General features: G+C 50.4%; 6 protein-coding genes across 6 annotated transcripts; 1 reads left to right on the top strand and 5 right to left on the bottom strand.

Annotated features, from left to right (window-relative positions):
- Positions 1-664: 664 nt before the first annotated feature.
- Positions 665-3,354, bottom strand: EsH8_I_001401 (glycoside hydrolase superfamily; the record flags this gene model as incomplete). Its single annotated transcript, XM_083268814.1, has 4 exons — positions 665-2,142; positions 2,277-2,758; positions 2,813-3,134; positions 3,186-3,354. 4 exons carry the CDS (start codon positions 3,352-3,354, stop codon positions 665-667), a joined length of 2,451 nt encoding a protein of 816 aa, XP_083119252.1.
- A 3,852-nt stretch (positions 3,355-7,206) lies between these two features.
- EsH8_I_001400 (GMC family oxidoreductase) lies at positions 7,207-9,401 on the bottom strand (the record flags this gene model as incomplete). The annotated part of the gene is made up of 4 exons (XM_083268813.1): positions 7,207-8,280; positions 8,332-8,973; positions 9,024-9,291; positions 9,343-9,401. 4 exons carry the CDS (start codon positions 9,399-9,401, stop codon positions 7,207-7,209), a joined length of 2,043 nt encoding a protein of 680 aa, XP_083119251.1.
- Positions 9,402-14,522: 5,121 nt separating this feature from the next.
- On the top strand, positions 14,523-15,783 carry EsH8_I_001399 (Chloroperoxidase; the record flags this gene model as incomplete). Its single annotated transcript, XM_083268812.1, has 3 exons — positions 14,523-15,165; positions 15,220-15,394; positions 15,453-15,783. The coding sequence occupies 3 exons, from the start codon at positions 14,523-14,525 to the stop codon at positions 15,781-15,783; spliced, it is 1,149 nt and encodes a 382-aa protein (XP_083119250.1).
- Positions 15,784-16,271: 488 nt separating this feature from the next.
- EsH8_I_001398 (NAD(P)-dependent alcohol dehydrogenase) lies at positions 16,272-17,509 on the bottom strand (the record flags this gene model as incomplete). Its single annotated transcript, XM_083268811.1, has 3 exons — positions 16,272-16,524; positions 16,580-17,228; positions 17,323-17,509. 3 exons carry the CDS (start codon positions 17,507-17,509, stop codon positions 16,272-16,274), a joined length of 1,089 nt encoding a protein of 362 aa, XP_083119249.1.
- A 1,590-nt stretch (positions 17,510-19,099) lies between these two features.
- Positions 19,100-20,511, bottom strand: EsH8_I_001397 (glycoside hydrolase family 10 protein; the record flags this gene model as incomplete). Its single annotated transcript, XM_083268810.1, has 4 exons — positions 19,100-19,772; positions 19,826-20,074; positions 20,124-20,179; positions 20,257-20,511. 4 exons carry the CDS (start codon positions 20,509-20,511, stop codon positions 19,100-19,102), a joined length of 1,233 nt encoding a protein of 410 aa, XP_083119248.1.
- Positions 20,512-23,549: 3,038 nt separating this feature from the next.
- EsH8_I_001396 (cytochrome P450) lies at positions 23,550-25,351 on the bottom strand (the record flags this gene model as incomplete). The annotated part of the gene is made up of 4 exons (XM_083268809.1): positions 23,550-23,585; positions 23,652-24,900; positions 24,982-25,132; positions 25,186-25,351. The coding sequence occupies 4 exons, from the start codon at positions 25,349-25,351 to the stop codon at positions 23,550-23,552; spliced, it is 1,602 nt and encodes a 533-aa protein (XP_083119247.1).
- Between the last annotated feature and the right edge of the window lie 145 nt (positions 25,352-25,496).

Genomic DNA, 25,496 nt, shown 5'->3' with positions numbered 1-25,496 from the left:
TAATTGACTTCAGACGAAAGGTCTGGAGATGTTGCTGTGACGCCATCGTCCGATGGATATTCATGTAACACTTCCTCACATCCAGAGCTGAATCCCAGTGTGGAGTCGGCCACATTCGGCGATCTGCCGACCGCCCCGAAACTCTGGATTGAATACTGTGATTGGTCTCTTCCTCAAGGGTTCTGAAATTCAAGAAGCAATAGCTAGACCTCGTTTTATACCCATTATATATACTCCTGCTCATATGCAAAGGAAACAGACTTGCTTCTATAACTTTGCGGGAAGCTGACCGTTGTTGGGCCCCCCATGTCGTGCAGCCATCACAAAGGATGAACAGCCAGGACATGTCTCTTCTAAAGCCGATTTTTCTATACTATGTACCTCGCCCAAATACGTCATGTAAATCTGATTTGTTTAAATTCCGCGGAAGCGCGAACATGAGATGCAAACTCTCTTTTCGCTCATGCGTATGCTGCCAAAATCCCTTTTAGCATAGCCTTCCAGGCCAGTTTCTTCATCAAATCTCTAGCAAAGGGCGTTCCACGTTGTCATTCAATGTTTCAACTGAAAAGGAATTTATTTTACTGCTACCCAGACATTACTAATATTATCCAGAGTCATAATTCATGCATCGTAAAGCCCCCCACAACAAATTGCGAAAGACTTACGCCTGCACCGGTGTGATCTTGGTGAAAGCCTTCAAGTTCCTGCTGCTCCAGCCGAGGCTGAGAGTGAACTCTCCAGTAGGAATGACCCACTGCTGGGAAACGACGTCCCAGTAGCTGAGGTCTCGGCGCATCAGCCCGAATCCAACAGTCTTGGTCTCGCCAACGGCCAAGGGCACCTTCTCGAAGCCACGGAGCTGCTTGGGAGGAGTGCCAGCGGGGGTGGTGTCGGCAGGGAAGCTGACGTAGAGCTGAGGAACGGCAGCGCCATCGACCTCGCCAGTGTTGGTGATGGAGGCGGTGGCGTTGTAGATGGTCTCCCAAAGAGCAGGGTTTCCACCGGGCTCGACGGGGCGCTCCTCGGGGGCGGAGGTAATGTTGTCCTCGACGGGGCTAGCCTCAAAGCTGGCGATCTCGAAGGTAGTGTAGCTGAGACCGAAGCCGAACTCGTAGCGGACAGAAATGTTGTGGGCGTCAAAGTGACGGTAGTCAATCTCGAGCTTCTCGTCGAACCAACTTTGCCAGTCGTATGAGCCGGTGGTGTTAATGGCCGTCGTAGGGGGAGCGTTGTAGTCAGTTCCGTTCAGAGCGATGGTGTAGGGCAGTCTGGCGGAAGGGTTAACGTCGCCGTAGAGAACGTCGACGAGGGAGTTGCCAGACTCCTGGCCGGGGTAGTGGGCAGCGAGGATGGCGGTGATGTTGGGGTGGTCGGCCCAGGGGAGGGTGTTGATTCCAGAGGAGTGGGTGATAACGATGGTGTTGTTGCAGTTGTTGGCGACATTCTCGACAACGTCATCGCCGTTCCAGTCGACGCTAAGGTGCTGGCGATCCGCAGCCTCCTCAGCCCAGGTCTTCAGGAAGACGAGGCAGACCTCAGGAGCCTTGGGGATCCAGAGGTCGTTCGGGTCGGATTCGATGATGAGGGTGTTGTTAAGCCACTGCTGAACAAGGGCGCCATCCTTGGCAGCGCGAGTCTTAATAGCCTCGAGAGGAGTGACAAGGTAAGTCAAACGGCCAGTGCCGGATCCACCACCAGCGGTAAGAGTACCGTACTCAAAGTCCTTCTGGTTGTAGAAGCCCTGGGTGTCTTCGCCGGCATCGTTACCGAAGATGGCGATGGACTTGGGAGCCTTGAGAGGGAGGGCCTTGTTCTCGTTCTTAAGCAGAACGGTGGCAGCAGCGCCGTGCTTGCGGATCAGCTCGCCGTGGTCCTGGCGGACGTCACGGCTACGCTCACCGGTCAGGTTGAACTCGCGGACCCAAGTCGACTTAGGAGAGAAGGTGTTAAGATCACCAGTGGAGGGGTCGACGGTAGGGAAATCCTTGTCTTGGCCGAGCCAGTAGTAAGGTGTCATGATGCGGAGGATCATGTCGTCAACACGAGTGACGTCGAGTGTGCCGTTGTTGACAGCGAGCGTAACGTTGCCGCCAAAGAAAGAGCCGGACTTCCAGTCCATGCCGTAGGTGCCAAGTCCACCTGCAAAGTTGGTTAGTCATTATATTTGTAAGATGACCAGAAAGAATGCGCCAGGCCAAAATAGGGCAGAAAATGGGTCGGCTGAGATGCCAGTCGCGAGGGACTACAACATCCAGAACCATAGGTAGACTTACCAGGCATATCCATGTCGAGACCAGCTTCAATTGCAGCAACTCCAGTGTGAGTCGCACCCCAATCGCTCATGACATATCCCTCAAAGCCCAATTCGGTCTTCAAAAGACCGTTGAGAGACTTGGAGTTCTGGCAGCCGTAAGAGCCGTTGATGCGCTGGTAGGCGCACATGAAAGAGGAGGCCTTAGCCTTAACAGCGTCGGCAAAAGGCCACATGTACAGCTCATGGAGGGTTCTGTCGTCCACATTTGATGAGAGAGCCTGGTCAACGATGTCGGTAGAAGTGCCGTTGGGGTCAAACGTCGGGTTTCTCATGGTCTCCTGTTCGTTAAGAATCCAGTGCTTGGCTGTGGCCTGTACTCCAGCATCTTGGTGGCCGACGATAGTCTGGTACATTGAGACTCCAGTCAAGTAAGGATCAGGGCTGAATCCCTCCCAATTGCGGCCAGAATAGGCAGATCTACCGAGTGGTCCAGCTACAGGGCTGTTCAGGAGTCAGTGGGTTGGTAGGAAGAGTTGGAAGAGGAGGGCTACCAACCTGAGAGCAACGTGGGCACCCTTGGCTCTGAACTCCTTGCCCATGGCAAGACCTCTCTCATACAAGATATCTCTGTCCCAGGTGGCTGCAGCAGAGACACCTGCGGAGAAGACGCTGGCATAGTCGGCGACACGGATCGAAAGAGGTCCGTCTTGCAAGCAGAGACCTTGGAAACCGAGACGCGGGATAGCGACGATGTTTCCAACGCAAGGGCCGGGCTGGCCAGTGACCATATCGGCCTTCTCCTCGACTGTCAGTTCGGCGACGAAAGCCTTGGCCTTAGCCAAAGCCTCCTCCCAGCCGCCGGCACCAGTGGTGTTGGCTGGAGTGCATCAGTTTAACTACCTTTATTTGGACTTGATCGATTACTCACGAGACGGGTAAACGGCCGGAGAGTGGCCATAGGGACCAAGAATGGTGGTGTTCAAAGGCTGAACATAGCTGAAGGCGTCTTCCGAGCGGCTACCAGCCTCATACGCCTGAGCGCTGACTGAAGGTGCCAACAGAAGACCCGAGAGAACAAGAGACAGAGCGGTGGACATTGTGATATCCTTGAGTTGAATTGGCGCTTGAGCTGATCGTCCCAAGAGCCTCAACCATCGGGGGTTACATGCCGCTCTTTATATGTTACGTTTGGGTCATCCACATGAACGTCAGTCCACCACATCCTCGTACTTTCCACCCTAAGGACCTGGACCACCTCGCCCGCAGTCTCCGCGCGGGAACACAGGCGATGGGAAGACTCGGCCATGATCGTATTCCAATTGGTAATGCACGTCGTCATGGCCTCGGAATCGGCCCCGCACCGGGTGATACTCGAGGAACAACGATGGGGTGGGATTTTGGGCAGAACGGTTAGCCGTAGATTTCCCAGAGAGCCAGTAGCCAGGGCAACAAGGAAGATGGGATGGAAATTCTACACGTGGAGAGGCGGAATATTCCCGAATCCCAATTTCGATCCTAGCGGCCACACATCGTCATATGGAAGTGTGGGGTGCAATTCAAAGCAACGGCAAGCGTGACTAGTCATGGAATTGTAGAAACCAGGTGTCAAGCGAGAGCATCGAGTCATTAGTCTCCTCCAGGCCTGCCAATTATTTCACCGCCCGGGTTCTAGAACTGCCGCGGAGAGCTCCGCACTAGCTGAGTGGTTTGGCACACAATAAGGAAGGAAAACGCTCATGAAAACACCACGACGCGCTGATGGCGGAGGCCCCGTCGCAGTACCGAAGTTGACTTCCGGAGAACTGCCGCTGCGAATGACCAGGAACATTTTGTGGGGGAGGCGGATCGGGTGACAGCTGAGAAACCTGGAGACTCTAAGCTTGTTCTGGCGAACCCCATCCGAGAACAGGTCTTTCGAATCGCCCCCAGCGTGATCCCAGTCCCCCGCCCCCGCCGTTGAGATGAGTGGGCAGAGCACTCTGCAGTGCCAGTGTGGAGGTCCGACATTGGGCCGACACTAGAGGTCCAGGTTTTCTTAAAACCTTTTCACAACGGCGGCTGGAGTAGCTCTTTGGGGGAATTTCTTTAGAATTCTTATGATCAGAGGGCCAACGCCGTGGAGCCGGTTGACCCAAATCGGAGAGAAACAATATTCAGCCCCCGGTTTCCCCGCACATCTAATCGGCCCTGTTCTTCACCCCGGGCTACGATTTTTGCTGGGACAGAGCTCGTCGGCCGTCTTTTTGTCGTAAAAGTTGCCTGCCACCGGCAAATCACCGGTTATTGGGGCCATGGGATCGTCCGATTAGCGCAACCATTGGCTTCTTGGCTAAAAACCGGACCTTGGTGGGATGCCGGAAAGAAAATTGTAGATGGTCTCCCGACTCCCAAGCACCCGGTGTGGGCCGGCGTCGTGTGAGGTACATACGTCATGGTAATACCATCCGGGGAGAATGCCGGCATTCGGGTACTGCACACAGGGAATTTATGGGATAGCCAGCCCCGTCAAATGGTTCAAGCAGACCACACCCATGGGGAAACAGTTGAGTTTTGTGGAGTTGACCCACGCAAATATGGGAGAGCCTGACATCTTCCCCCGCGAGGGTTTGTAAGCCCTCTGCCAAGCCCGCGTGAAGACTTACCGCTATTGTGTTCGGTCAGTCTGTTTTTCACACGTTCCCGTAAGACCCTTGGTCGAGATAATTGCTCGGAAGCCGGCGTTGCTCGGATTGGCTTCTCCAACTATGCACCGAGGTCACAAGTGCACCCGTGATGTTCGATTCGGCCCGTTGTATGGCATTCTCAGATGACCGGTTCGCGTTCTTTAAACCAGACCTCCGGTCCCGGAGAGTGAGGTCAGCCGACGACGCGAGAGTCGATGAACGTGGTAAAATGATTCCGCCCACTGCCCAAATCAACCTTGTACCAAGTTCTGGGTACTTAGAATACCGTAATGAAGTTGGTATTCGAGCCGCTACAAATTGCAGCTAGTCAATAATAAGAGGCGCAGTCTAATTGACCTTGGCTTTCTATGACCTTGAGCATCATGGTTTCACAATGCATATGGCAACGAGCTCTCATTTTCTGATCAATTCCCTAGCCGTCAATATGAGTCTAGGAAGAAATACTCTGCATTCCAAGGGTCTTGTGAGGAAATTTTCATATTCACGAGGTGACGGGTCTGCCCAGTTAAAGATGAGAGATGTTCTCGGGCATAATCACAAATTGTTACCGACTGGCTGGTTCTACAATTGAAGTAAACAGGTGGCTAGCATAGTGAATTCGGCGATCCTTCCCGATTCATAATTTGTTCTGAAATTTCAGGCATAATGAGTGCGGAGCATAACCAAACCCAAGGTATTTATAGGCTACCAACGAGTAAGGATACTATTCGCCGAAAAAGTTTTACGTGCATGCGGCGTTTACTTTGCGGCGATGATCCTTGTGTGGAGTAACCTGGAACACCGGGTCCTCATTTACACCTACCTAGGTTCTACAATAATCAAGCAACACGCCGCCGACCAGTACTTGATGCCAAGACTCTTCCCCTATTATTGACTAATATTCCTTCATGCGGACAAAGTTATCTCCAAGATACTAGGGATTCTTTGTGCGTGCTACCAAATCGAACAAGTCTCTCCGCAACAAAAGTTGGCATTTTACCATCAGCGAGTGTGGGGAAAAAAGCCGTTTGAAATAACCTTGGCTATTCTGATAGTATTTACTCAGAAAATATGTTTTCGATCATGGAGTGAATGTAAAATAGCCTTATGGGGTGTCAGATGTTTTAGCAATCGTGTAGGTCGAACAGAATTAAAGTTAAAGTGCATAGATCCACCAACCCAACCTGCATATTAGTGTAGACAGCTCCATGGTTCGAACGACTCAGACAATTGCAGGGCCACGAGCAGATCGGATTGCGACTGCGCCGGAGATTTAGATCGCAGCCGAAATTACATATGACTTGTTGGATCCCGCAAGCATCTTGGCGCATATCTATTGCAACCAGGTTGGGCCGCAATGGACCACGATATATCTGTGTACTATCAGACATCTTGAATTAGCCGTGTCATTTTAAACTAAGCATCTGTGACTTTTTTTTGGCCACACGCCCTATTATCCCCAGGAACTTCGAGTTATCAAGTCACTATCAAGACCTAAGATATGATTCCACCTCTCACGACTTAGACTCGACTTAGACTCGACTTTGAATTAATCCATAATTATATCAACATCGAATTTCCAGAAGAAGAAACAGTCAATACGCGATTCTAGAGCTATTTGTGTGTTCCTTACTCTTGGCCTGGTGTGGTTGCGGTTTAACCAATTCGACAAAGGAATTTTTGTATCTTTTGCTTAACTGTTTCTTTTTCACAAGGAATTCCGCACGAAGAACTTTGTGCATCATACAGATGTCACTTAGATCACATAGAATCAGAAGAAGAATATTCAACGCCACCGAGGAGGGGTTCAGTAGGCCAATATGCATGCGCTATTGTTGGATTATGTGGCCAGAGTACGGGCAGGCGGCCGCAGAAGCAGAGTCTGGAGAAAACGTCTCCAGGTTGATAACATCTATATCACTACCGCTGCTGCTGCTGCCAACTTATCACTTTCTCTTCTATATACCGATTTATCAGCTACCGAATATACCATATTGATATCCAGCAAGCTCCAACTCGTAAGGGTAAACCTGTATACAGCAGGTATCCCTGTGATACCAAAAGTTACTTCACTTGAAACAATTCAACCCACCGTATTTGCGATCCTTTAAGTCAAATATGTATTCTGAAAAATATGGTGGCAGATAGGAGATAAATTCTGCAATGTTGTATTATTAATATCATTAACATTCTCTGAATGTGGAGATACATGTTTGAAGATGCACACCAGTGTTCTTCAACTTATGCAAGGACGACTCTCGAAGTTGTGAAATGAAAAGGGGCGCTTCAGGCCGAAGATGCCTGAGCTTCTTTGATGATGACATCGCTAGCCTTTTCGGAGACAACGTAAAGAGGCAAAGCGATGTAAAACCCAGGGATCTTGGGGAAAATGCTAGCGTCAACCACTCTAAGGCCTTCAGTACCGCGAACCTTGAAATTGGTGTCAAGAACAGCGTTAGGATCGTCGTCAGTACCGATGGGACAAGTACACGAAGCATGATGTCCCCAGGTCTCATCTTTGAGAAATTGTTTGGCGTCTTCCTCGCTCGTGACGTTAGCGCCGGGCCATACCTCAGGAAAGCTTCCATCCAGAGGAATGAGGCTATCAAAGGCTCTTCGTGTGAACTCGAAACCTTCATAGGTAGCTTGTAAATCATTGTCGCTTTCTCCGTTGTCGTTGACACCGGTGTCGTAGTAGTTAAAGTTGATGAGGGGCATGTCCCTGGGATCAGTCGATTTCAAGGTGACAGTCCCGGCGTTGTTGCGGCTATGGGCTTTGAGAATAATCCAAGCCCAGTGCTGAGCGTCGGCCAATGAGTCGGAAGCGTAACCGGGGAAGTAGCCCTTAAATTTGGCTGGCGCACCAGAGATGAGCAGGTCAGGCTCGTCCTCAGCAACGGACGACTTGAGTATAATCGCGATGGCGATGCCGTTGGTAGCGTATACACCTTTCGTGATTGGCTCGACTCCATTTTGGTACTTTTCGAGACAAGGATCTGGCGATGTCTCCAAGAATGTACACTCGCTTGTGATGACGAAGTCGCTTGTGGTCTTTCCAATGACGGTGGCCTCGTAACGATCTTGCATATTAGTTCCCACACCAGGCAGGTCAACCACAACCGGGATGTTGAAAGAGTCGAGCTCCTCCTTTGGTCCGATGCCGCTGAGCTTGAGTAGCTGAGGTGTGTTGAAGGCGCCGGCAGATATGATGACTTCGCGACTGGCGTCTACACTTCCAGATCCGGTGGCGGTAGCCGATCCAGAACGAGGATCAGCACGGTAGAGACTAGATCCTTCCAGGAAGTCAACACCAACAGCTCGAGGCTTTTCTCCACTATCATCAAAGCGAATTTTGGTAACCTACTTTATAGTCAGTATCAATTGCAATAAACATGATCCGAGATGACCTACCAAGGTGTCGAGTTTGATGTCAAGGTGGTACTTGCGTGATCCGTCCGAGTTGACTGCGTTGGCCGTGTCCAGAATAAGGTCCCTGGGACCACCACGGATAGAGTCCGTCATGGATAGCGGAACCTGGTACAAACCGGTTTGGCTGGCTTGGCCAGGGGCGTTGATATCACGAAGCAAAACTTGACCAAGTCCGGTGACAGTGTTGAGAAGCAGTCCAAGGAGGCTTTTCCCCATGGCTGAAGCGGCAGCAATGATCAAGGACAAGAGCTTTTGGTCTTCCACGACGAGTGACAAAGATGTCAGTGACGTGCCGAGCCATCCGCTATATCCATGTCCTACAATACTTGACGGCAAGTACATGTTCTTCTCCAGCTTCTGGAAGTAGGAGCGCATGTTCTCGGGGCTCCATGAGTCGTCTCCAGTCAGACTGGCAATGTTGCTCCAATCGCTGTCGTGAGCATTGATAGAGATAAGAGCGTTGTGACGAGAGCAACCGCCCAACGTTCCGGCACGAGGATACCAAACACCCAGAGGTTTTGCTTCGGCTGGTGGGTCCAGTCCAACATAGAAACTGCCATCTGACATTTCATATGTCATCTTGGAGTCTCTCTTCTGTCGTTCGAGGTCGGAGTAGTGGTTTACCTACTTCGGATTAGTCACGAAACAAATAGCCATATACTGGTGTCACTGACCCAATAATTCCACCTTGTATCCTCAAACTCGGTGGACATAAGATGTAAAGCCGGGACCTTCTCCGTCCAGCTTTCGCCAGAGTCACCGCCAGCGTCAATCAGCAAAACCTTGTAACCTGCGATGGCAAGATTGGCAGCGACTGGGCCTCCTCCGGGGCCAGAACCAACGACAACATAGTCATAGTTCTCTAATGTGCCGTTTTCGGCGCGTTTCCCAATGAATGGGTCATGGCGAGGTTGTTGTCTTGTCGTTGTCCACGGGACGGCGCTATCACATCGGTCAATATCAAGTTTGTCTTGGCATTCGATGTGGACCTACATTGACGAGGCCGAGCTCACCAACAGAGAAACGGATGTAAAAATGAGTGAAACGCGCATCGTGAGCGCTGGGAATTTCAAGCCGCTGGCGGGCAAAGGAATGACAAGAGGTCGGTTTGACAAAGTGGTCTCAAAACATCAAGTTGAAACGAAGACACAGTTGAGTCCAATCTTTAAGATCTTGAGCCAAGACCCGACGGCGATAAACACTATTGAGGGAGGGAAAAGGAGAGAATGTAAGATATTAGCTAAGCTGACTTGATAGGCGGTCTGGAAGTTCAGCCCTGTTCATGAAAATGAGACCATCAGAGGAGCTGGGGGGCTGACGGACATCGGAAAAGGTCCGATGAGACATCTCTAGAAATTTCGTTTACGTGCTCCAACTCTGATGCCTGAAGCTCCTGTCGATCATCCCTTGGTGACGAATGTTGCGTGGACTCGCGGCTCCATCGCTATTACGGCAACGCGATTTCTCCGTCAGCCCATGCTGGGGTTCCGGATTGGTTCATAAACCTGGTCATCATGGATCTCTGCAATCCCCTTGTCTGCATTTCATAACCCGCTTTCGACAACCGGGGCACATGGAATATTAATATCGTTAAAAGAAGCAGCGGTAGAATGAGTACGTTTAACTTCGAAGAAGCCATTTGTAGCACATCCATCCTGGTAGCAGCTGGGAATCGTATAGGGAATAACATCAAAACGAAAAAACTCAATATCGTGCGATGGAAGGTTCAGGCTGTGAGTCTTTGCTGCAACCAAGGCTGTGCACATCAGCTGGTAGGCTCAGCGTTTGAGATGCTGATCTCGCGATGCTGGGTATAAAGTTGGTATATGCCTTGACACAAGTTATTCAGGGGTCGTGACTCACACCCTGTCGTTTAGTTGACCGCAGACTCTCTTCCATCCCCCCCGGGGGGACTAAGCTGCGTGACAGACGATCTCAATGACAACAAGAAAGGCGATCTAACCCAAATAAGCCCAGGAAAGAAAGGCCTAGCCTCCACTACGTGCCACTGAAACCTTCGGGAAAAAGTGACTATGGGGAAAGAAGATTAAAATGTCACCTAGGACATGATTCAGGGAAGGTTTTCGCGAGACATGGTAAAAAGTTGAAGAGTCGCGAAGCCTGGTATTGGTAATGATCGGCAACATGTAGAGAAGACCCTTGAAAGGGCCCCTGATAAAACGGTTTCTCTCCACTTCTCGAGCTTGCAAATTCCACTAGGAACTGCTAGCGTCCCCATACTTCATTGCAATCCTATGAAGGGGGCGCCAGATCTTAGATAACAAGGTCTGGGGTAGACTTACCACCAAAAAAAAAAAACCCATGGCTTGATTGGACTGAAGGATGAATCCTCGCATTGGAATTTGAGGGTACTAGAGGCACTTGAGAAAAATGCTGCACGAAGACCATCGCTACCGGTAATAACGGCTTGAATTATGGATTATGTATCTATAATGGTATCTCGATGTAGTATTACGCAAACGAAATTACAATGTGGAATGTAGCCTAGTGGGATCGGTCCCTTTTGTTCTGTCTAAAAATCGTAAAATGATGGGGGTAGAGTAAAAATTGGCGACGTATGGTCCACGTGATGCGCCTTGCCGTTCAAACCGACTCATGTGGAGTCGTAGGCTTTTTATCCGACGAATGGCGCGGAGTAGGGTCGGCGAATGGCATATTAGTGAGCTCATGTTCGACGTAAGAAACATCGTCTCGATGCCTCGACCTGACCGAAAACTCTTTGAGAACTCGAATGGCTCGTTGCGAGGAGCCTTTCGATGTGAGTTTCTGAGAGTCTGACATCTGCTTCTGTTCGCTTGAAATGTTGGCGTAATTGGACTTACCCCTCTGCGTAGTACCGAAGACTTTGGGGAAGACCAGACTGAAAAGAGAGCGGATGGCAGGCATACTTGCACAGATGATGCCCACAGGAACTTCAATTGTGCTCCAATAGCCTACTTCGACATAGTCCTCTGGCATCATATTAGTCTTCAAATTTTGTGTTCAACAGTAGTCGAAACAATGATTGCTTACGAGTTGCGTTATTAGTTGTCGCATAGCTTGCTAGTGAATGCAGCCGAACAACGCTGACAATGGTGACACTAGCGAGATCATTAGCCTTGGTATTAGCATTATGGTGCAGGAGGAGGAAGCATACAAAAATCCAACGCTAAACATCAACATCACTAAGACCTTCTTCTTCGTAGATAAGGAGAGGTTGTAAAGCTCCTTGAGAGGCAAAACCAGGGTGCCAAAATCCAACAAGATGTTGATAACAGCGGCCATCCAACCTTGGATGTTGATATTGTTGCATTTTGTTGGAAACTCTTTGTCCCACCCTCTCCAGGCACCTTCAATGGGACGACATTGAAAGATTGATATGAGCTCAAAAGTAATGAAGTATGCCACGTTGAGCCCGATAAGGACCCAGCAGCCAATTCTGATCTCTTTGCGGGGGAAGATCTTGAGATAGAAGAGCAAAATGGAAATCTTGGTCACCGGTAGAGCTCCTAGGTAGAGGAGTTCGTCCCAAAAGAAGAGCTGTTAAACATGTCAGTTTCGCTACAACCAGCCTTTCAAAGGAACTCACATAAAGGAATTGTGTCACGTCATCTGGGTGAACATTCCAGATCTCTTTCCCTAGTGCCACCTGGGAAACTGCAACGTAAAGAGTCAGTACCAAGGACTGGAGACAAGGAAAGGTAAATGAATGAAACATACTCGGAATCGACAGGGCATTGAGAGGTATCATCATGGCCTATTTGCGCAAGTATGTAAGTATGTGTTCTAACCAGGTGGCGCAGAGTTTGACGTACCACTGCAATTAGCATTACCCAGTCATCAGCTCCCCAAGTTTGACCGCCCAAGCAAAGCCTGGCCATCACTCTCAAAATGAAAGCCAAGAGTCCCAATGCTAGAAACACGACGCCGATGACCCATACTAGGGCAGTTCGGTCTCTTGAAGGCGCGCCACAGGTATGCTTCGAATAACTCTGCAACACTGTAGTCTGTCATTAGCACTAATCTAATATCGACAGAAAATAATTTGAAGCAACATACGTAATGACTCTCGAACTGTGCAGTTGGCATGCACGCAAAGGGAAATTTTCTCGTTTAATTCGACGTTTGTACATATGCAAGTCGCATTGGTAACTGCACAGTCCGACAGTAATGTCTCTTGTTGAATGCATTGCAACTATCTCGTGTAAGTTTTACGACGACTCGTTGTAGTGTTGAGGTGTTAGCAGGACTTGACTTACGCCACATAGCGGAGGAGTCTCCGTGGGAGCTGGGGTAGTGGTGGTTGTGACAACACCCCACACACCACTGGTTTGGAAACCAGCCAAAACCAATACAACAAATGCAAAGAACCTCATCTTTCCCTGATCAGGCAAGAGATGAAAGCAAGAAGGGCGAAAGGAGAAAGAAGCACAAATAGCAGATGACGGTCGAACATTGCTGGTCGGAAGACTTATTCATGTCCTTCCATCTCGAGTAAAAGTCCTAATTCGTCTGCTTCGTCTGCCCATCATCCCGGGTATGTGAATGCCGCATGGTCGAAAATGGGCCAGGTTCCAGGAAGTTGGTTGGCAACAGGGTTTGTTCAAATTGTGGGCGCATATCCATACCATTATAGATGGATGGTTGTACTGCATTGCGTCAGAGGGGCTGCAATGGGTTCCTCTAAGTCCCCGTTGAGATGTTTCTCCTGGCCCTTGCTCTGCCTTGGCGACAATCGCTATGTTTGCCTCCTCGTTTACTATATGTACCCATGTGAATAAATGCAACCCTATGGGTGGTTCTCGATATCGCTGCGTATCGCAGGCCGTCTCTCCCGGCGAGACCGTTACCATCCGCGTCAAAAACGGACCCCATTTCGGGATACCATGTCGAGTGGGTGTTCATCGTGAATTATAGTGGATTTGGGGTGTGTTTCAGGCCCTGCCACTGGAACACGTGCGTGCCGGTCCACAAAAGCTTTCATGGGTAGGGAATTGGCTTGTTGAGAATGGCGATGTCTTGAGACCCATGGCTGTGGATGTTTCTTCTGACATTCCAATCGCAATTTGAACCAGGGATTTTGGTTGATCTGCAGTCTAATGTACTGTATTGGGAGCACAAGGTTGTCCGACATTGGTCTAGTTTCTTTGACACTGCCACATAGCACAGGGTATTCACGGACTTGACCCCAAGGTTTCTCAACAGCGCATCTCAACCTGCAGGGGCTGCGGCGGTGTACCATGCCCTTGAGGGTTTTGAGAATGGCTGCCACAGTATCTGCATCTCGATACTACTCTGTGAGCCCGGCAATCAGGATAACGGGTGGGTTATAATGTAAGTTTTTATGCCTCCAAGAACGACCTTACTACGTCCGTCATTTTGCCCACCAGCTCCCTCGAGTTCTGAAGACTTCAAAGTGCGGGAACGGGGCCCTCGGGGAATTTGCATGCAGATCGCCCAGATTGCCACTTTGGGCTGCCATGACATGGGAACTGCTCATTACACATGGTTACTTCGGTAATATCCCAAGGCATAAGGGGCTTCTTAGCCAAACTCTCCTGAGAACGGGCCCAAAGCCTTTTACTAAGACTTTATGTTCCTCTGACTCACGTGCGTCGAAGTGCCCACAGGGCATGTTGTGATTCCAACGCCATTATCATGGACGATCTTTACCTTGCTTAACCACAAGAAAGAAATACGACCGATGGAATTTGGGGGCCGGACAAGTCACTACGAAACCACCCATGTCCATTGATGTGTGTCGGCAGTCTTCCGATGCCGCCGTAAGCCCAGTTGAGATGATCTCACTGTTCCCCGTTGACAGGCATTTGTAATAACGGCCCATCAGGTTTCGGTAGTAAACAGTGACCAAGGATATCGGTTGCATTTCCAATCTTTTACTTTTAGATCATTGGTACATCTTTCATATGTCATCAGTCAATATCGTCACTCGTTCAAACAAACATCTATTTCGTTCCTGACATTCCTTTGCTGGCCGCTCCATCATGAAGTGGCCTTGCCTCTTTTTCATTCTGCCCTGCTTCGGCAGCGGCGTCCTTGGATTCCCTTCCCATCTCAACAGCCATGTTGCAAATGATTTGGCCTCAAAATTCTCTGGGGATTTCGGCAGCATTTTGCATGAGGCGCACCAAAAGAGATTATTATTCGACCCTATGACAACACCCATCGATGTCGCCGGTGACCACGAGTTTATCCCACCCGACTATGATAACGGCGCTCAGCGAGGACCGTGTCCTGGTCTGAACGCTTTGGCAAACCACGGCTACATCAACCGGAACGGCATAACGAGTTTGGCGGAGGTTACGGCAGCCATAAATCAGGTCTTTGGGATGGGATTGGAACTTGCAACCATTTTGTCGACAATGGGTACTGTATTCGTGGGGAACCCGTTATCCCTCAACCCGGGCTTCTCGATTGGGGATACTTCAGGCGGGTCTCAGAACATTCTGGGTAATCTCGTCGGCCTTTTGGGCACGCCCCGAGGCCTCAACGGATCTCACAACATCATTGAGGGGGACTCGTCCAATACCCGAGCCGACTTGTATGTCACAGGAGACGCCTCAACAATGGTCATGGATCAGTTTCAGTCACTCTATGACATGTCGTCTGGAGAAGGTGACTACAACTTTGACCTTTTTGCGACAAGAGCTGCAATCCGTTTCAACGAATCCATTGCAACCAACCCGAACTTTTACTACGGTCCATTCACGGGGATGATTGCTCGAAACGCAGGCTTCCTGTTTGCCTGCCGCATGTTTGCTAACCACTCTTCGGATAATCCTACTGGCCTTCTTAGTGAGTCTTTTTTCTTCGCAGCTTACTTAGGACCACAATATTGATCTCGTGCAGACAAAGAAACGTTGAAAAGTTTCTTTGCCGTCCAAGGAGAAGAGGGCAATTTCACTTACAATCGGGGTTGGGAGAAAATCCCGGAGAACTGGTACCGCACGCCCACCGACTATGGCTTGATTCAGCTTAATTTGGATGTCCTTGCTCTGGCTACCAAATACCCCCAGCTTGCAAGGTATGTTTATTCAGCTGTTTGTAATCGTATAGTCATGCTGATAAGTCTTGAAACCTAGCATTGGAGGCAATATGGGATCAGTCAACAACTATGCTGGGGTGGATATATCTAACCTGACAGGTGGCGTGTTGAATCTAACGAAGATATTGCAAGACAACAATTTGTTGTGCTTCGTATTCGAGATCGTCAAGACCGTCTCGCCGAATTCCCTGTCCACCATCTTCGCCATCATTGAGGTGCCGCTTAAGATGGTCACCGACACTGTCGCAGCGGCCATCTTGAATATGGCATGCCCGGCGTTCAAGGACATGACTGTAGGTGGGAAAAGTCTTGAGGAAGGCATTAAAGTTCAGTATCCCGGTGCAAAGTTGTCAGGCTCTGTTCTTTAAGGCGGCAGTAGTATGCCCGTCTTATTTGTCTTGGGAAGGCCTCTTGCGACTCCCAAACAATGAAGGCGTCATAATGTAGAGAGCCATTTTAACTTAATCTTTAATCGTCTTGTTTAAATGATATTGCTCTCGCTGGTTTGCAATGGCAACTTCATGTATGTTAAAGGTATTCGTATTGTTCGTGATATCAAATATACTGTTCCCTGTCGGATTCAGTTGTAGGCAAGTTCAAAATGGCGGCAGCATCTGCGCGCCAGTGAATGCATCGGAACAGTCTGGGAATGAATAAGCTTAACTGGAAACTGCAAACGCTACCATCTTTAACCAGGTCGCCGACGATGGTAGTGGTGGGAGAGAAATAACAGCCGATCGCGTAGTTCACGTAAAATATCTCTTTTTAATTTTCGTGATTTTACTCATCATCATCTCATCATTCTACCTCATCTATGAGTTACAAGCCTTATTTGTTTTTTCTTTTCATCCTCAATTTACAACTTAGCATGCTTCTCGTTGACAAGTACGTATCTGTACCGAGCATGGCCTGCCTCCATATCGACAATGGCTTTGTTAGCGTCCTTGAGCGGGCGCTTCTGCACCCACGGCTTAACCTTCTTCTCGACAGCGAGATCCAACATCTCCTTGATATCGGAGGGAGAGCCAATACCACTGCCACCAACCTTGATACCGCTTGCGAGAAGGGTGAAGGCGTTGATCGCAGGCAGGAGGCCACCATCGGGGGCACTAATATCGCGTATTAGTTTCAAGCAAAGTTTTGAAGAGGATGAGAGGAACTTACCCGACTTGGATATATGTGCCATAAACCTTCAGAAGTCTCAAGTACTGCTGCAAAGGCATCTTCTCACTAGAAACGGTAGAGATGATCAAATCGATGCTGCGAGCGTACTTCTTGGACCAATCCTTGTCGTCATCCGTGGCGATATACTCATCGGCACCCAGCTTCAGGACCTCGTCCTTCTTCGTAGCCTTTCTTGAGATACCAATAACCTTGTCAGCGCCCAATGCCTTTGCAAAGAGCACACCGAAATGTCCAAGACCGCCAACGCCTACAATTCCGATTGTCTTGCCAGGTCCACAACCGTTTTCTTTTAACGGGGAAAATACTGTGATACCACCACACAGCATAGGTGCAGCGTCTTCTGAAGCCAAGCCATCGGGGATCTTGATGACAAAATGCCCATTGGTTCTGTTGTAGTCGGCATAGCCACCGTAGGCTTTACCTTCACCGTCGGGGTAGACCGATCCATAGGTGCTGATGTTCTGGCGGCCACAGTAGTTCTCGCGACCAGTGGAACACTCGGGGCAGTCGGACTGCATGCAGCTGCGGGCCTGGGCGCCAACGCCGACGCGGTCGCCGATGGACACGTGCTTCACATTCTTGCCGACACGGACGGCTTTGCCAACAATTTCGTGGCCGACGCAGCATGCTACAGGCATCCATGGTTAGCGCACGTCCCTGGTTCCGCAGGCCTAGCGTTCAAAGCAAGCAAGGCGGGGTAAACAAAACTCCTGGAAACTCACGATAAGGGGTCTCGGCCCAGCCAGATCGTAGCATGTGAAGGTCAGAACCGCAGATGCCGCAGTGGGAGATTTCAATATCGACATCATCCTCCGACCATTTCTTTGGCTCGAAGGCACCCCATTCCATCTTTCCGTTGACGCTGTCGGGGGTGAGGCCCAGCCATCCTTCGAACTTTACATCGGCCATTGTTGCTGTAGTTTGGGTGCTGACTCGTGTAGTTGGTGTGAGGTGAGGGGCGTTCGAATCTTCCAGGTTTTCGTGCGGTGTAGGAATCAAGTAGTCGGTCGATTGGCTTTTTCTCTGAAAACGAGAAAGATGGGATTGGTTTATATATGAATATGTCAACCCTCGTCCAAACCTAAATGCCCATGACGGCATCCAGAGCTCCCGCGAGCCAGCTAGGGCCGGGGTTTTCGCTCAATATGTCATCAAGGAGTATCCGGCCCGGAGCTAGCTGGAGTTAATACGTCAACTATGCCGGATCAATCCAGCTCCAGACTAGCCGGCATTGCTACGGAGCCAGGGAACCTGCCGGCGCAAGGGGCAGCCGTCAATGCCGTGGTCTGGTTCGTGGTTAGAGCGTTTCTTTCGCCGTGTGCTGCGCGAAGAGGAATAGTAGCTTCGCCGCCACCAGGTATGACGTCTATGACCAATCTTCAGTGGGCTGTACTTGGTGCAAAGGCATGCAATTGGAGGAGCACCAGATCCCCACGCACGTAGGTCAAGTTAGGTTCGGCATTTCCTGGAAATAAAGAATGAGAATTCCGGGGCCGATTCCTCCTGCAGTGCAGAGGCTGTGGAGCTTCATGCAACCTGCTTACATGGACAAACGATGTTCTTCGCTGGACTAGTTGTTTTCAGTTACTCTCGTCTAAACCAACTACCCTAATGCCGATATACAGAGTGCCAGTGCTGGCATCTCATTCGATCAGGTCGCAAAATAACCTTTCAACCCCTCAGTTTGTCTGCTTTTGAGCCGGCCTCTACGGCTACATAATTACTAATGTATTTTGTTATCGGCGATAGGCGATTACATCTGGCACTCATCGGCGTTTATCTAGATCGTGTTACAGATAGCCACCTTAATCCCCTCTCCTCCACCGAAACCATGTCAGCGGGTCCGGAGTTAGGGTTCTTGAGCGCGAACAATGAAACCGAGGCACCAGACGATGTCTGCAAAGTCAATTGATAGAATCTCTACCCCACGTTACACCAAAGAGGCTAACTCCTTTGTCCGGAGGGGTTGGGAGTCTAGAACCATCGAAGCTGGAGATTCTGGGGAACTGGCGGTCAAAAAAAAAACCAAAAAAAAAAAAAAAAAAAAAAAACCACCCAAGCTGGCGCCTTATCTCCGTCAGTTATGCAACCCCCGCTATCTGCTTTGAAATACATCTGAAGACATCCCCCGATGCCTAGCACAAAGAGCTACAAAGTCGCTCTAACTCGTCATACCTTTGTTGGCAGAAATGACAAAGGAACAGAAGTTACTCCGTACAAAGGAACAAATCTAAGCTCGTTAGTTCCTAGTACCAAGGCGATTCCGCGCAGAAATGTGTCAGTATTTGCCAAAGAGATAAACTAGTGAGCTGAATTCCTATGAACAAGAAGAAGAAAATATGTACATTTTGCATCTCAGAAACGTTCTCTTACTCCAAGACTTTCCCCAGCTCTCATGTCTCCGAGGCCCATGCAGGATCAAACATCCGTACATGTTCTACAAGAGACGGGAGGTAGACCAGGCAGTCCACTGCGCATCAAACCCCAAACAGTTGCGGGTTAGAGACACTGGGAGTAAAAGTCATTTTGTTTCGTGCACACCCAGGGAGATTGGCAAACAGTGGGGCCGGTCCAACCGTTACCACCGCATTGGCCCCAGCGAGTCTGCTGAGCACCGGAGCCGCTGGTAGTCGTGGTAGCAGGAGCCGTAGTAGTCGTTGTAACGAGAGTTGTCGCGCGGGTGGTCGTGCTCGCCGGCGGGTTGCTTCCAGTCGCAGCGGCAGCAAGGACGGAAGAGACGGACGTATAAGCGGGCTTCTTGTTGAAGTTGGCATCCCAGAGAAGGGCCTCGCCCTGGCCGCTGAAGGTCTCGGGGATCCAGCTGTACTTGTCGGTGAAGCCCCAGATGGTGACACCGACACAGCCGTCAACGTCCAGGCAGGACCCAACGACGTTGGCGTAGTCATTGCCCTGGGTTACGAGGGCGGCACTGGAGGCCGGGACGCTAGAGTGGCGGATGTCGAGCTCCGTGTAGGCGACTTCTAGACCGAGTGCGGTGAAACGGCGGAGAGCGGTCGCGAGAGCACTGCGGCCAGGAGTTGAGCCGACGATCAGATGACCTTGGAATCCAACACCATCGATGGGGGCGCCAGCGTTCTGGACGATGGTGACAGCCTCGTAGACGCGGTTGGTCTTCGCCCCGTTGTACTCCAGGTTGTAATCGTTGTAGTAGCTGCCTGATGTTAGCAAGTCGTTCCGATAGGTCATTCTCACAGATTCACTTACAGCTTGGCGTTGGGGTCAGCAGCCCTGGCAGCCCTGAAGGAGATGGGCAGGTAATCGGTTCCGAGCACGGTGTAGAAAACACTCGTACGCCAGCTTCCGTCATCCGCGGCGGCTTCGTTGACTACGTCCCAGGCGTAGCACTGGCCGAGGTAGTGCTTCAAGACGTTGGCAATATGCGTTTCAATGACAGAAGTAAGAGTCGCTGCAGTCCATGTTCCACTCGACACCCAGCTTGGAAGTTGAGAGTGCCTGGGTGTGGTCAGCGCTGGTTCAGTCACATGCAATCGACGATGTATACCATGTCAAAGTGTGGCATCTCAGAATTTGGCCGTTTGCCTTAGCAATGTTCGGAATCTATAGGGCAGTTTATGTTAGCCACTGTTGTTCAGGTAGCCTCTAGGGCGTGTTATCATGAAGACAGGGCGGCTTACGATGTCTCCCTGAGTGTAAGCAAAGGTGTTGCGGGTAGGCTCGGTGTTCTGCCACTTTTGCCCATTTTCGGGCACCAGTGAGCCGAATTCGGTTGTGTTGTTCACGATGGCCATGTACGCGGTATCGGTAGTCGTCCGGCGCTCGTCGACGGCGGTACCGAAGTATGCCAGGCCAGCACGAACGGCGAGTGTGTTGAGCTGGGCCGAGGCGAGGCCGGAGCCCAGGAGGGCCGCGAGGAGAGTCTTGGCATACATGGTGAACGATTTGAGCGGTGGCCAATGACCAGAGGCAAGGTTACGTGCTCCTTCGGGAGATAGGTTGACTTCGACTACCTCGTTCGTTGGACATGACGTCGGAAATGAGACTGAGGAGCATTGGCCTTATATAATACCTCAAGAAGATGCATCCTCAAAGTTGATGTGGAGGAGAGTCACATTGGATTGTATTCATCATCCACCCCCGCACCCCCCTAGACTCGTTATAGCCCAGTCAGCAGGCTGGAGTCCCCAATTTTACAACGTAGGTGCATCACCGGCCCGGTGGATTGGGTTCCCGTCGCCAATCTTCAAGTTTACATTGGTTGATATCCGTGATAGTTTCGGCCCTGGCAGTGCAAGACATCCACCAGAGACATTCATCCTTTTACCCGGCGCGGACGTGCGACGACTACCATACGCCATCTCCTTGCCTGTGTTTGGTTAGGTTCCTCGTCATGATGGCAAAGCCAGCAAGGAACCAGACGGAGCAGCAGCAGCAGGGCCGTGGTTACGTCTGATGTATGACCTTGGCGTGCGGAGGCGGTTCCGAGAACTTCTGTGCCTGGGCTAGCGCGAGGGGAAGTGGATGGGTTATTGCCTGCATCCTCACCCAAAGGTTTGCAAACATGGCCCAATGCGTGTGGAGTGGAAGAAGGAAAAAGCAAGTTGCGCTGTTGCGCACGAATGGTGGTGTTGCCATGCTCCGTTTGACGTCGGGCCCAGCAACCGGGATCGCGCAAATTTCCACCAGTAGCTACCGCCCTAAATCACTCTATTTAAATTTTAGGGGTATTGGACGAACGCCCAAGCTTTCAGGGAACCACGGGAGTGGAAAGGCCGTGGTGTCGGTCAGTGCCGCAATTCCATATTAGCCTGAATCGCTCTTATTTGCTCTGCCGCTGCAGTTACACTGCATTAGCTAGCCGAGCCTTCGCTGCTCGGGCGGTCGAGGGAATCTCGCACGAGTGCCTTTGAGGACACGGAGAATCATTGGCAGCGCCGGCTACCCAAACTGCCCAAAACAGAGCGATAATCCGACATGAGTGGGCACTGCAATAGTTCTTCTTGTGCAAGACTCAAGTACTTCTCGGAATGAACCGAAAACTTGAGCAACAAGTCAGTGAGAAAAGTTCCCTGAACGTTGAGTTTATGTTGGTCCAATAACGAACGAGAGTGTTCCCCGCAAATACCAGGCTTATGCTTTGCTAATCACTCGGGGAGCCCACAAATAGGCCTGAGACTACGTTGCCTCACACCTTTAATGTTCATAAACAAAATAGAGGCTGGATGACAAAATGATTATGAAGTGCATCTGATTCCGTAGATGCGCAAAAAGAATGTGATCAGTGGGAGGCTTGAACTCCCGGCCTTGGCATTACACAACATATCGGATGACATATTAGTACCACGCTCTAACCAACTGAGCTAACCGACCCGTTTCTGGGATGTCTGGTAATGTCCACAATGCCACTCAAGACCAATGGGCAGACAGCTCCATCACGGGACTCAGGATAAGACGTTGCGGCTTGTTCAAAGAAACAAAGCAGCAACATAGTTGTCTTTCCCGCCTAGGTAAATGCGTGCAAGTTAGCAATTCTGATAGATTTGGTCTATTATAAACTCTGTACAAAGCTCGTTGGAATCTACTAGACTTGTCCACTGCGGCAGATGCCTCTTGATCTATCTTCACTTCAACTCGAATATTCAAGTTCCTTCAGTTCTGCGTGAATCAATTTTCTTTTTTCTTCCTTGATATCCCGACACCAAAATGATTCTCATATATGTAGTGCATTGGTTGGCTGGCTCTCCATCCAGGAAATCACTGCTAAGCTGCGTCAGGCGCTGAGTCAACACTACTTCAACTACTACAACAAACAAGCCTGCAGGGAGCTCACTGAGTCGTCGTCGCCATGCCGACATCTGAACTCTCACAACCGGAGGTAGAGGCCTCTTCAATACCGAGCCCAATTGCAGATACTCAGCGCCGTCGCCATCACCATCGCCCAGCAACCTCGTCTCTGTCTCTTTCGATCAGGCGTGTGCAAGTCGAGCTGACGCCAGAAACGCACGCATCTGCAGACAATGTCGCAACGCCCATGAGTAACAGCGTTGTAGTCCGACTTCATACTATAGAAGTAACACTATCAGAAGGCTCCGCGACAGTTGTGCAAGACTCCAGTGGTAATGTGGTCATAACCGCTGCCTCGCCTGTCGCCGCCAACATCGCACCACCTCGAGAAGTTGAGACTCAAGCGGAGAACCCTCATTCTGGTTACTCGTCATCGGTTACAACGAACAGCCAGCGCGATGGACTTGTACTGGGTTCTCCGCCTCGTTTGCGCCGTACTCGACGAATGTCGCTTGCGCTTCAGTCAGAGGTCAGCAGCATCTCTACCAGTTCCAGCCCTCGGTTCGCGGTTTCCCCGCTGGACGCTCCACCCCCTTATTCAGATGCAACATGGAGATCTGCAGTTGAAGAAGAGGTGGTCTTAGAAGAGATCATGGAATTTTCTAAGTTTCACCTTACGGCACGGGAGGAAACAACTTACAAGCATGGGTTTCCATGTATTCATCGAGTTTCAGTCAATACTCATATCGTACTGTTGCCAACATTGTCAACCTAGATGAGCCACAATAAACCTGTCCTTTTGTGGAAACCATCTTTCATTCTTTGATTGGGAACATTGCTTAGTCAATAGAGCTTTCCACGAAGTGGATGTTGATTGTGTCATTTGGAATACTATTTTGCGCGTATGCCTAGAACTTATCGGCGAGATACACCGGCAAAAGCCGAGTTTCACATGACATGAATTCAAACTAAATGAACTTCGTGGCAAATTACAAACGTACAGGTCTATGCATGCTGGCTGGCCACCCTGGGGTAGTAGGAGATCTTATGCTTGGACATTTGTTGAGGTATTAGTTTTGGGAATTATGGTCTACTCAAATATCAACTATCAATTAAAAACCGGCTTTTTACTTCCATCTAAGTCATTACACTCCTCTCCATGGTCCCAATAAACAGTCGTGCACATCTAGGAACGTTCTGTAAAAACTAGTCGGCACTCATCCTGATTTGAAAATTAGCCTAAGCACGAACTGTGATTGCGAGAATGCAGCTGGGGACAAATGCTTACCATTGGGAACAATGTGGCGAACACCCTAATCTCTTCTGACCTCTCCGTAGCATGGTGTTTCCAATCGACATCCAACACTGCTTTACCAACCATCGCTGCCATTGTGAGCGGCACATACCTTCTCGCAAGGCAGTCGTGGGGTCCGGCACCGAAGACAAGCCAGTTCTTGGTCTTGGACTCGGCGTCCCCGGTAATCCAGCGGTCAGGGTCGAAGAACTCCGGGTTGGGGTAAACATTGGGGTCGTGCAGAGCCGGGTAGCATGACGGAATGATCATGGAACCCTTTGGTACGGTGTAGTTGGGCGTCACAGGGAAATTCTTCGTCGCAAGGTAGGGGACGAAGATGACGGGTGGCCGGAGGCGGAGGAGCTCCTTGATGACTGCGTTGGTGTAGGTGAGCGACTCGAGCATGGGGAGATCGAAGCCTTTGTTTCTGTCGCCGTCTCGTGCCGCCAGATTCTCTTCTCGCAAGCGTTCGACTACGTCGGGCCGTTGGGCGAGGATTTGGAACAGCCAGGTCGTGGCACTGCTGGACGCATCCTGAGACGCAAAGAGGAAGGTGAAGAGCGTCTCCGAGATCTCCTCGTTCGTGAATTCGCGAATCATGTTTGTCGGCTTCACCGCGTCTGTCTCGCCTGCGGCGATCTTCGCGCGGTATTTCTCGGACTCCATCATGTGAAGAACCCAGTGGTCCACGATGCATGTGGGCGTCGCGCCATTTGCCATGTTCGCCTTGCACGCAGCCGCGGATTTCGCAAACTCAAGGTGGACAGCGTCAGCCACACGCTTCCCTAGCCAGACCTTCGTGAAAGGAATGTACATCGACAGAGGGACGTTGACGAGTTCCAGAGCGGCAGTGACAAGATAGAAATCGTCGGCGATCTTCTTAACCGCATCTTGGGAGATGTAATCGCCGAAGAACGTGCGGCAAGACAGAGCACAGTTGATCTCGCGGAACAGAGCCATGAAAGCCATGGGTTTCCCCTCGTTCTCCTTACTGGCGGCGACAAACTTGTTGAAATAGTCGCCCAGTACTTTTTCGTGGACTGGCAGGTAGGTGGCCATGGCCTTGTTGGTAAAGAGAGGCATTAAGCCCCTTCGATACTCAGCGTGGGCTTTTCCCTGGAGAAAGACCCATGCCTTGTGACCGAGAATGTCTTTCGCGATGGGCACGATGCATGGCTCGGCGAATGCGGGCGACTTGAATACCTTATGGGCAATGTCTCGGTCGGAGGCGAGGACGACGAATCTGGAGCGAAAAGTGTGAGTAAAGGCCCTAACACAGCTTTTTGGTCTTTGAAAAGGGTGTAAGTAAAAGGACACCACCTACTTGTGGAAGACAGAGACACAGCTGAGAGGGCCGCTGGCCCATTGTGCAAGATACTCTTCAAACTTTGGGTGGAGGGCCTGAATGAAGGGACCCATGAGCGGAATCTTGAACGCAGGTCCAGCAATAGAACCTTTGCGCTTGAGGTACATGACTGTAGATAGCGTCAGCTGGAAATAACATCCCGCAGATCCAATCTTTCCTTACCTTGGTCATATACTACCACGCTCAGCAAAGCCGTCACGACGTATTGCCAGGTAGACCAGCCCGTAAAGAAATCTGGCAAAGCGCCGGGCAACTGTGAAGTGTTGTTGGACCATGTCCGCAGCAAATCAGGCTGTGCGCTGACGGGGTTCACGATTTCAGACGCCATTTTGAAGTCCTTGATGGCAGCAGAATGTTTCTCCAAGTTCCGGCAACAATAGAGGTGTGCTCCACGTCTCTCTTATAAGAAGATCGGTTCAGTCTTCCGAGACGCGAATGGGTCCCCCACCCACCCATCCCGTGGAACCACCAAG

This window comes from Colletotrichum jinshuiense, chromosome 1 (genome assembly GCF_051148585.1).
Source record: "Colletotrichum jinshuiense chromosome 1, complete sequence".
Classification (NCBI taxonomy): domain Eukaryota; kingdom Fungi; phylum Ascomycota; class Sordariomycetes; order Glomerellales; family Glomerellaceae; genus Colletotrichum; species Colletotrichum jinshuiense.
This window is presented reverse-complemented; position numbering and strand designations above follow the sequence as displayed.